Below are 12073 nucleotides of genomic sequence, written 5' to 3'. Positions count from 1 at the left end.
CTTCACAAGAACTTAAAGCTACATTGCTTTGTTTCTTACTCTTCCAAGAAATAAGAGCACTATCAGCATTCATTTGGTAACAATAACCTGAAATACTTTTACGATCTTCAGAACTACCCCAGTCTGAGTCGCAGTAACCAGAAATCTCAATAGTACCGTAAGACCTCTTAAAAACAAGGCAATGTTGTTTAGTACCTTTAAGAAATTTTAGAACATATTTACACATAGCCAAATGACTTTGAGTTGGCCTAGCCATAAACTGTGAAAGTTTAGACACAACAAAACTTAAATCAGGCCTAGTACAAGTCATGATATATATCAAGCTTCCAACAATGTTTCTGTAAAGAGTACTATCAACTAGTTCAGGACTTTCCTCAAAAGTACACTTATTAACACTTAGATCACAAGGAATTGACTTTGGGTTGCATTCATCCATTTTGAACTTTCTCAAGGAACTTACTCTGGTTCATTTTATATACAATCTCCATCAAAAACAATCTCAATACCCAAAAACCATGAAAGTTTCCCTAAATCTTTCATCTCAAATCTATGACATAATACACGTTTAGTGTCAAACAGAGCTTTCTCATTACTACTGGCAATGATCATATCATCAACCCAAACCAAAATAATTACATGAAAGTTATGTCTTTTATTGACATACACACAATGATCACTTAATGACTGCTCAAAATCATTTTGAATTAAGAAATCATGGAGCATATTATTCCAATTTCTGCCTGATTGCTTTAAACCATACAGAGATTTATTCAGTTTCCAAACCAATTGTTCATTATTACTTCCTGTCTCAATGTAACCTTCAGGCTGTTGAACAAATATTTCACAATCAATATCAGAATTAAGATAGGCAGTTTTAAAATCCATACAATGCACAATTAAATCATATTGTACTGCCAATTGCATAAGCATTCTAATTGAGGTCATACGCACTGTAGGAGAAAAAGTATCAGTATAATCAACACCTTCAATTTGGGAATACCCTTTTGCAACATAGCGAGCTTTATATTGCTCTTCACCATTTAACCCTTCTTTAATGGCATATACCCATCGTCCACCTACAATACAACGGTTGTTTGGTAAACTACACAATTCATAAGTATTGTTATCTCTCAAAGATTGAATTTCATCATCCATTGCAGCTATCCATTTGTGAGCCACATGTGAATTTAATGCCTCTCTATAGCTTTCAGGAATTTCAGTTACTTTACAACAATAATGAACAGAATAGCCCAGTAAATCAACATTATCAGGATCAACATATTCTTCAAGATATTTGGGAGCAGTTCGCTCCCTACTTGGGTAACGGGACTCTCCTTCCCTTTCAGTTTCAGTCAAATCTGTATTAATTTCACTATGCTCATCTTCAACAAGGATATGTTTAGAAACAGGATCACTTTGATTTTTGGGCTCGAGCCATGGCGTCCTGATGGAAGGTTCCTTTTTGGTAGCTTCCTTGGGTAAATAACTACTAAGATATTCCCAGAGAATTTAACCACAGGTTATCACAGAATTCTAACTTCTGGAGCGAGTATCCTAAAGGTTTCCCTTTAAGACATCGTATATCAACAGGGGACGCATGTATTAACGCGCCACATAGCTATCTACACCCCGAACAGAGTTAATGCTTCGGTGTGTAAGGGCTGAGAATAGCTGGGAGCCGTTCCATAGCTAATCTCATTCGTGGCTACTACTGGTACTCGAGACGTAAACAAACGGGCGCCATTGCTTAAATGACGTCACGTCCGTCTTCATCCTTTGTTCAGTAGCTCGCCCTACTTAGACGGATTTTCCCTCTGCTTTACTTATCGCTTTGCATCTACGTAATGTCACTACCTTCAGCCTCGCCTTCTTCTGGAAAGTTGAGTACAAGGTTCCAGTATTGTTTAGTTAAGCTCTGACCGTAAAGTAAATATTACTTTCCGAGATAATTGCTGTTTTGTGGCAGAGCTGTGGCTCTACCGGACCCGCCATTTTATGGCGTCGTTGTTGTTATGCATGCCTTATTTAGTTAGCCACAACAACGCTTCCGGCCTTATTTACTAATCGATTACATTAGTTTATTTAGTCTTCATAGCTAGGAACTTTTATATCGTGTTTCGACGCTTTTTATCGGTCATCGATTGACCTCATACCAGTCGGCTTCTATAGCCCCCAGGCCAGAGCGCCTATATATAAGTGTTCATGCATGATTTTATTAGTGATCCTAGGCTAAGTTATGAAGATAGTGGCATTATTTTACAATACTTTCGACCGTGATGCAAGTGTTTTTTCGCCTTCAGGGACCATATAGGGGATAGGTTAGTTAGTGTCCCTTCCTAACCTAACCTACTTGTAGGACCCCTATATGCTTCCTTCATCCCCTGCCTTGGCATTCCCTCTGTTTAGCCTTGATTCCCTTTCTAAGTAGAGGGATCAAGTGTCTAATGGAGTATTTATCGCCTCTCAGTCCTCCCTAAGGGAATGAACCCCCCTTAGGGTTGCGTCCGAGAGTGAGGAAAGGCTAGCCCTTCCTCTATGGCTAGGAATAGTCTATGACTGTCCTGCGATAGCGATATGTCTTCTATCTTTCCTAGTTCAGGGCTCTTAGCCCTGCTCTAGGTTAGGTTTTGGAAGGTTACTCTGTCCCCTGCTGAAACTGTACCCATGCACCGTTTCAGCTTGGCTGCCTTATCTTAGGTTAGGGAGTGTCCTCCCTTTCCCTAGTGGCCGCTCTGGTACAGAACCCCTTCCTTGGAAGACTCTTCTCTTCTCCCCTCCCCACCTATCTCTTGTATAACCTAGCCTACACTTAGGTTAGTCTATACCCATCTGTCCCCTGTCCTACAACTCCTCCTTAGGGTGGAGTGATAGGGCTACCCCGAGCTTCCATGTGCAGTCCGCTCTGGTACATATACCCTTCATAGTGTCCTATGGGGTTAGCCACTGGATGTGTTCTGCATGTGGAGGTCTCCCCCCTCTTTGGGTGTCCCCTAGCCCTCCCTTGGGCTACCCTAGCTCCCGGTCCTCTGAGACCCCTGCTCCTGGGTGATAGAGCCTGCCTCTATCATGGGTACACCCTCTCAGGGGGGGATGTCTGGGAGTCCATGACTGGACTTCTTACATCCCTCCCCCTGTCTCTCTCACTATCCGGGTGCCGGTCCCTTGCCGCCTCCACTGTCGGCGATACCCGCCTCCTACCTTGGTGACTCTCCCCTACCCTCATGCTGCCAGCCCCCCCGCTTGCCGGGGGACTGTCGACCGCCGATGGCTCTCCTCCTTCCTCCTAGCTTCGCCGTCCGCCTGCCGGTCGGCCACCGGAGTTCCGGCATCCACTGCCGGCAACCTGGTTCAGCTATAACCATCCTTGTCCCAGTCACCAATCCGGCATCCTGCGGCTGCCGGAGCCGCCGCTCCTCTGCCAGCGTGCCGCCGTTGTGCCGGCGGCCGCCACCCTGGTATTACTCTTGACTTACATTTTGTCTGTTCTAATGCCAGAAACTCTGCTGGAGCGGCCTACAGCGTGCCGGAGGTCTGCCGGAACCTCCCGGAGGCGTCAAGACTACTTGCACCCCCTTCTACTAGCTATCACTTGTATACTGATAGCCCTACACTGCAAACAGATGGCCTGTTTACACTCTTTAGATCAGTGCCTTGGTACTGTTCTATTAGTAATCATGCTGTCTCTTTGCATTCTTCAAAATTCCAGCATGCTGCGTGCATCTTAGCGCGGCTGGTTGCCGGAAGCAGTTACCCTAAGGGACCTGTTAGCCCCCTAATTTGGGACTGAGTGATCTCGGTCCCAAACTTATCCTTGGTTTTTTCCATGGAATTCCATTGCCCTGTGGAATTTTAAGGAATACTATCCTGTGCCTTCGGCCATCTCGGATTATCCAGGGATAAAGCTTGCGGTAGCCAGCCGGGCGGGATGCATGGAGTATGTTTTCTTTACTACTTCAATCTCTATGCATCACACCCTTTCTTTAAGTTAAAATTAATGATTAATCTTAACTTAGCTTAAGAACCACTATTATGACTCCCCCCATACTCATTTTCTCTTTCTTCCACAGGAGGAGCAGATGAAGTGTGACTTCGACTTCTGCGCTGTGAAACGCCCGCACTTCTACGGGCATACGGCTTGCAGGACTCACGCCCCTTGTGCTAACAAGAAAGGGGATCTGAAATTCTGGGACCCACTGAATTGTACGGTCTGCCAGGCTCACCTAGTTGATGCCTTCCATAACCCTCCCTCAGCGGAGGTCAGGGACACTTCTCGGGAGAAGCTACGCAAGTGGGTGCGTGGCTTCCAGAAGAATGCCACCGGACCGTACCTGGCCACTGAAGAAATGAGGTCACTCCTGTTCCCTAAGGCCTCCCCTGATTCAGTGGTACCCAAGGATGTGATCCCCACTGTCCAAATTACAGTGGAACCTGATGTTGTCATGGCCCAGTCCATGCACGAGTGCCGCCTGGATTCCGAAGATGACGAACATATGTCGGATGTCTCGGAAGACACGGAGAAGACCCTTATGGCTCAAGGAGCTGAAGATGACGAAGACCAGGTGGAATACGCCGAGTCGGAGCAAGAGGTCGCTCCTCCTTCCATCTCCGCCCCTACTCCTACACCGACGGAAGTGTCTATCCCGTCTACCTCCACGACCCCGGATCCCTCTTCATCCACTCAAGAAATGATCCGGTTGATTAGAGCCATCATGGACGACAGGTTAAAGGAGAATCAGGAGTTCATCAGGTCCATGATGGGATCCAGAGAACCGAAGAGGATTTCGGTTAAGGATCTCCCCGCTTGCTCACATGCCAACCCATGGAGGTATGCTGAGCATATGGTTATCGCGACCGGCAGGATCTTCGTCAGCGACAAGTTCGGCACGGTCCCTTTGGAAGACGTGGAGTTCTTCCCAAACTTCGAGGCCTACCCGGACTGTTACGTCCGACTTCGCTCTGAACCTGCCTCTAAAGAAGAGACCGAACCGAAGGAAGAGATAGTGTTCGATCTCGCGAAGGCCCAGGCTATGCTAGCCAACACGTTCAAGAGTAGGGGTTTTACCTGCTCTAAGCTTCCGGCCCTGAGCAAGAAGCACCCTACTTATGTCGCACCTGAAAATGCGGTACTTCCATTCTTGGAAAAGGCCTTCGCTGCGTGCCTTAAAGCTGTGGAAGAGGGGAAAGCCTGCCCTGCACTGGAGGAGTGCAGACCCTTCTCCATAGTTACTCCCCCTGACGCTCGACACTGGAAGGACATCCAGCATACGTTCGTCGTGGGAAAGCTAGATCCTGACGTCGCCGGACGTCAGTTTAACGAAGACCTCCCAAAGCTCAACGATCACCTCCTTCGTCGGGAACAAGATACGAAGGAGAGGCTCGCAGCATCCATGTCCCACCAAGTCCAACTTGAAATTATGGCCTGTGACACCAGAGTACCAGACCACTACATGGTACTTTCCAAATCCCACATGACAACCGTGATGAAGGACTTGTACCACTTCATGAAGGCTCGGAGAGCCTGTCGTGAATTCGTGTTCGCAGGTGCCACTATGAAACACGAACCCCGGAGGCTGATTTCCTCCAACATCTGGGGCAAACACCTCTTTCCTTCTGACCTTGTGAAGGAAATCACCGACAAAGCCGCCACGGAGAATAGGAACCTTCTCCACAAGTGGGGCATGTCAAGAAAAAGGAAACCCTCTCAGGACGACGGACCTCAACCTAAGAGGAAATCCTCAAAACAGAAACCCCAGCAACGTCAACCAAGACGTCAGTTTCCGGGACCCGCTACCTCCCAAGTGGCAGCTCAGCCACAACAGACCTTTCAATTGGTCACCCAACCGGTGTTGTCACAGTCACCGGTCTTCACCCCTGCTTTCGAGCAACAGACGACTACCTTTCGTCCCAAAGGTAGAGGCTCAAACAGAGGTGCAAGCAGAGACGCATCTCGCCGTCCCTCCAGAGGCAGAGGAGGAAAGGGAGCTAGCGGCCGAGGCAGCAAGCCCTCGGGACACCAGAAGCAATGAAGTGCTTCCGGTGGGAGGAAGACTCCGCCAATTCCAGGATCGTTGGACCTTCGATCCCTGGGCACACAGCATCGTCAAGAAGGGTCTAGGCTGGAGTTGGACTCAACCACCCCCAACAGATAAGGACCCTTCTGCCTCGAGGTTCCTACACGGTCTCCATAGACCTGGCGGATGCCTACTGGCACGTTCCAATGAACCATCACGCTTCCTCCTACCTAGGATTTCGACTCCAAAGGAAAAGCTACGCCTTCCGGGCCATGCCCTTCGGCCTCAACGTGGCCCCTCGGATCTTCACAAAGCTGGCGGACGCCATAGTACAACAGCTCCGCCTACGAAACGTCCAGGTGATGGCCTACCTCGACGACTGGCTAGTCTGGGCTCCATCGCCCGAAGATTGTGTAAAATCTTGCAACAAAGTCACCCAGTACCTAGAACACCTGGGATTCAAGATCAACGAGAAGAAATCTCGCCTCTCTCCAGCTCAGAAGTTCCAGTGGTTGGGAATCCAATGGAACCTTCAGTCACACCGCCTTTCCATCCCCCAGAAGAAAAGGAAGGAAATAGCAGGGTCTGTCAAGCGACTGCTGAAATCCAAACGAATTTCAAGACGCCAGTAGGAACGAGTTCTAGGCTCTCTACAGTTCGCCTCAGTAACAAACCCAGTGCTTCGTGCACAGCTAAAGGATGCCGCGGGAGTCTGGAGACGTTCTGCATCCATCGCTCGAAGAGACCTCAAGAGACGGCTTCCAAACAGACTTCGACTTCTCCTAAAGCCGTGGTCGGAAGCAAAGGCCCTGAAAAGGTCCATTCCTCTTCAACACCCTCCTCCATCACTCAACATCCACACGGACGCTTCGCTGGAGGGTTGGGGAGGTCACTCCCACCAAAAACAGGCTCAAGGCACCTGGTCTCCCCTGTTCAAGACGTTCCATATAAACATCTTGGAGGCCATGGCGGTCCTTCTAACTCTGAAGAAATTATCCCCGCCGCCCTCGATCCACATTCGTCTAACCCTAGACAACTCGGTGGTAGTTCGTTGTCTCAATCGCCAAGGCTCAAGATCGCCCCAGATAAATCAGGTGCTTCTCCCAATCTTCCGTCTGGCGGAGAAGAAGAAGTGGCACCTGTCTGCAGTTCACCTACAAGGATTCCGCAACGTGACAGCGGATGCTCTATCTCGGACAAACCCGATAGAGTCGGAATGGTCTCTAGACGCAAGATCGTTCTCCTTCATCTCTCACCAAGTCCCAGAACTTCAGATAGATCTCTTTGCAACGAGCGACAACAATCAACTTCCTCGGTATGTGGCCCCGTACGAGGACCCCAAGGCAGAAGCAGTGGATGCCATGTCACTGGACTGGAACAGATGGTCCAAGATCTACCTGTTCCCTCCCACCAACCTTCTGTTGAAAGTCCTCTCCAAACTGAGAACCTTCAAAGGGACAGCGGCCCTAGTGGCTCCCAAGTGGCCCCGGAGCAACTGGTACCCCCTGGTCCTGGAGCTGCAGCCCAAGCTGATCCCTCTCCCGGGCCCAGTTCTCTCTCAACAAGTACAGAAGTCGACTGTCTTCGCTTCATCATCGAAAATCAAGGACCTTCATCTCATGATTTTCTCTCCCTAGCCGCAAAGAAGAGGTTTGGGATCTCGAAGAAAAGTCTGGACTTCCTAGAGGAATACAAGACCGAATCCACAAGACGGCAATACGAATCATCCTGGAGGAAATGGGTCTCCTTTGTCAAGACAAAAAATCCTAAAGAAATCACGATTGATTTCTGCATGTCCTTCTTTATTCACCTTCATGGACAGGGATTAGCAGCCAATACGATTTCAACCTGCAAATCGGCCTTGACCAGACCAATTCTATATGCTTTCCAAATTGATCTGTCCAGCGACATCTTCAACAAACTACCGAAAGCATGTGCTCGCCTACGCCCAGTACCCCCACCGAAACCGATCTCCTGGTCACTAGACAAGGTGCTCCATTTCGCCTCCAACTTGGATAATGATTCATGCCCTCTCAAGGATCTGACTCAGAAAGTTATATTTCTCTTTGCTCTTGCTTCAGGAGCTCGAGTCAGCGAAATAGTGGCATTATCAAGAGAAGACGGACACATCCTGTTTACCGATACAGGAGACGTTACCCTCTCCCCTGATCCGACGTTTCTCGCCAAAAATTAATTACCCACCAAAAGATGGGGCCCCTGGAGAATATGCCCCCTGAAGGAAGATGTCTCTCTATGCCCAGTAGAGAGCCTCAAGGTCTATCTTCGCAGAACTTCGAACTTTGGTGGAGGCCAACTCTTCAAAGGAGAAACATCGGGCAGCGACCTGTCACTGAAACAATTAAGAGCGAAAATCACCTACTTCATTCGCAGAGCGGATCCCGACAGTACACCCGCTGGTCATGATCCTAGGAAAGTTGCATCATCTCTGAATTTCTTTCAGAGCATGGACTTTGAAAGCCTTAAAAACTTCACAGGTTGGAAGTCCTCGCGCGTTTTCTTTAAACATTATGCGAAACAAGTGCACGAAGTCAAACATTTTGTGGTAGCCGCAGGTAGTGTTATGAAACCTGCACCTAACTCTGCGTAGAACAGTGAGTTACTTGGGACTCTAACTCTTCGGGTGCCTATGTTGACCCTCGAGCGATACATAGTGATGTCGAAAACACTTAGTGCTTTTATAACTGTTCTTATCCCAGGTGAAATGTCATAGTTGTCACACAAGTGCCGCATGCCCTGAGCATGATGTGTTTTAATCAAGACTTGCGTTCTTCGAGAACGAGTGCCTACTAATAAACTTGAAATTCCTTTTCAGATTCAAGAGCAAGTCTTTATTACTATGTACATTATAATTACTGTAAATGAACTTTACTTATTGCTGTAATTTATTTAATTTCTGCATTTGTAAAATAAAATTTCTATTTTATTACCTGTGGGTCTCAATCAGCTCCTACTTACTATGAAATACATGCCTGTCATAGTTTTATTATCCCCTTTTCCTTATGGTTATGGAGAAATTAAGACACTAACTCTTAATTTATATTCACTCTGATTATGTAATGTTCCAATACGAATACTTACTCTTCATACCCTGGAGATGAATCATCCTTCTCGACATACAGTGCCCAACCACCACTGGTCTGCTTTTCAGAATGTTCCTATACAAATACCAAACATTCAGCTTCATCTCCAAGTCCTTCAAGTTCTTCTATCAGAATGAATAGCCCTTCAATACCACTTTGACGTCGGCATAGCCCGTGGGAACTTCACTGCCAAGGGGGGCAGGATGCTTCTTCCCTACGGTTCTTTACCAAGATTACTATGCTAATTTGTCAATGCCTTGGCACTTACTATTAGGGGAAAATCTACCACGATACATTGATTCTCTGGTATTCTTCCATCAGGACGCCATGGCTTGAGCCCAAAAAACGGATTTTGAGCGAAGCGAAAAATCTATTTTTGGGTGAGATAGCCATGGCGTCCTGATGGACCCTCCCTGCTACTCCGTCCAGTTTTAAGGTCCCACCCTGCTCTGCTGTATCATGGTGATGGGCAAGCAACTGGCTTCAGGATAAAGACGGACGTGACGTCATTTAAGCAATGGCGCCCGTTTGTTTACGTCTCGAGTATCAGTAGTAGCCACGAATGAGATTAGCTATGGAACGGCTCCCAGCTATTCTCAGCCCTTACACACCGAAGCATTAACTCTGTTCGGGGTGTAGATAGCTATGTGGCGCGTTAATACATGCGTCCCCTGTTGATATACGATGTCTTAAAAGGGAAACCTTTAGGATACTCGCTCCAGAAGTTAGAATTCTGTGATAACCTGTGGTTAAATTCCCTGGGAATATCTTAGTAGTTATTTACCCAAGGAAGCTACCAAAAAGGAACCTTCCATCAGGACGCCATGGCTATCTCACCCAAAAATAGATTTTTCGCTTCGCTCAAAATCCGTTTTACTCTTTGCTCTCTCATCTGGTAATCTGTTCCTAGATAAATGCATTTTACCTTCATGACAAGTTATGCAATCAAACTTACTTTTGGCACTAATTTTCATACCTTCAGCTTTATCTTCTAACTTCAAAATGTCTTTAACATTGCAGTGTCCCAAAACCTTATGCCACTCCTCTAGTGAATGAGATTTACATGAGTTTACATTATTTAGATAATATAGCTTACCTTTCTTATTTATTTCAAAAGACACACCATTTGGACTTATCAACTCAGAATGATTAGGATTAAAGCTTACTGTAGCTCCTTTACTAACAGCTGATTGTACAGAAAATATATTCTGCTTAAAATTAGGAATATACAAGGCATTATCAAGAACAACATTTTGTTTTATACCATTTGTATCATAAAGCACAATTTTAGCCTTACCTTTACCTTTAACAATATTCTTGCATCTTGCACCATCTGCAAGTTCAACCATATGCTTTGATTCATCAAAGTCTTCATCAAAACACTTAAACTTGGATTTGTCAGTAATGATGTGGGTAGTAGCACCACAATCAACAAGAACATTACATACATCTGTAGATATGTTATCAACAGAGCAACTTATTTTGAAACAACATTCTTCATCATTATAATCATTAGTGGATCTAGGCTTACAAACATTCACAGTTGCACTAGAAAATCTAGTAGGCCTATTAGCCTTTCTACATTCATCAAAATTGTGTGTAATGGTTTTGCATTCTTTGCACCACTTACCTCTGTCTTTCTTCAACTTACACTCGAAAGACTTATGTCCAGTCTTACCACATGAATAACATCTTACTGATGAGCCACTGGCAGATCCACCACACTGATAATCAGGATTCTTCTTATAATTCACCTTAAGGACGTTCTCACTCTTCACATCAGGCCTGTGTGCCTCTCGACTCCTCAGGCTTTCTTCATAACTCCGTAGCAGAGACTTGAATTCTGGAAACGTAGACTCGGTATCCTTCTGCATAACAACAGTATTAAATGGAGTAAATTCCTCTGGAAGACCCTTCAACACCATAGCAATAAGAAGGCTGTCGCTGATCGTCTCACCAGCTGACTTTAACGAAGTGGAGGCTGCCTCTGCTCGAAGAAAATAATCAGTTACACATTCTTTCCCTCTCATTTTCAGTGATGTCAGCTCCGTGTAGAGGGAGATGATTCTTGGTTTCCTAGTACCTCGGTAATGGTCCCGTAGAATCTCCAATGCCTTTCTTCCATCGTTGACTGCATCTCTCATTATTAATTGGAGGCTCTTATCATCTAGAACTTGAACGATCTCGGCAAAAATGTCAGCATTTTTAGCACTGAATTCCGCTGAAGTTTGATCTTCACTTTCGTCTAGGGTAAGTTTTCGAAGTCTCAGATGGGCTAGAAATTTTATCTCCCACATTTCATATTTCTCCTCATCACCATCAAAATACAACTTCCTCTTGCTTGAGCTGGGCCCATAACCTGTGAGCTCGAAGGACATGATGGTGGGTTATAATAAAAGATTATCACTAAAAGAGTCACTTTAATGGAGAATGTGGGAGGCAGCAGTACACAGTTCCTTCGGCCATGAACTTGCCGGTTACACTATATGGACAAAAGAAAGCGGCGTCACGCCACGCACATCATGACAAGAATTATGGGTAAAAACAAATGATTGTACCCAAGCGCATAATCAACAACACTAATGCATCATAAATAAAAGTTTAATATTCTAACATTACTATGGTTGGGGACGTCGGATCAAAGAGGGCGAGCAAGCCTTGCAACTTCCGACGTCACTTTTTTGGCGCGATTTGTCCTGAACCTAAATTTCTAGATTGGATTTTTTTATCATGTTACAATAGAATGACGTTATTTTTCCTAATCTTAAATCACTAGCAATTGATTTTATTAGTCTCAGCGCCTTCCTACCAGGCGGTTTCTCTTTTTGGTTCTAAACGTTCCCGTCTGGAACTACATTCATTCGCCTGCGAGTTTTCTCCTCTCCCTCCAATTTGACGTAGTCGTAGGCGGAGTCAAATGGCGGGAATTTCGATTGATCAGGTCGAAATTCCCGACATCCT

General features: G+C 46.0%; 1 protein-coding gene across 1 annotated transcript; it reads right to left on the bottom strand.

The window, feature by feature from the left end:
- Positions 1-820: 820 nt before the first annotated feature.
- On the bottom strand, positions 821-11142 carry LOC137639916 (uncharacterized). The gene is made up of 4 exons (XM_068372209.1): positions 10743-11142; positions 10068-10445; positions 1107-1382; positions 821-825 (listed from the first exon to the last, which is right to left on the bottom strand). Exons 1-4 carry the CDS (start codon positions 11140-11142, stop codon positions 821-823), a joined length of 1059 nt encoding a protein of 352 aa, XP_068228310.1.
- Positions 11143-12073: the final 931 nt, after the last annotated feature.

The sequence above is a fragment of the Palaemon carinicauda genome, chromosome 1 (genome assembly GCF_036898095.1).
Source record: "Palaemon carinicauda isolate YSFRI2023 chromosome 1, ASM3689809v2, whole genome shotgun sequence".
Taxonomy (NCBI): Eukaryota; Metazoa; Arthropoda; class Malacostraca; order Decapoda; family Palaemonidae; genus Palaemon; species Palaemon carinicauda.
Note: the sequence above shows the minus strand (reverse complement) of the source record. Positions and strands in the feature narration are given on the sequence as shown.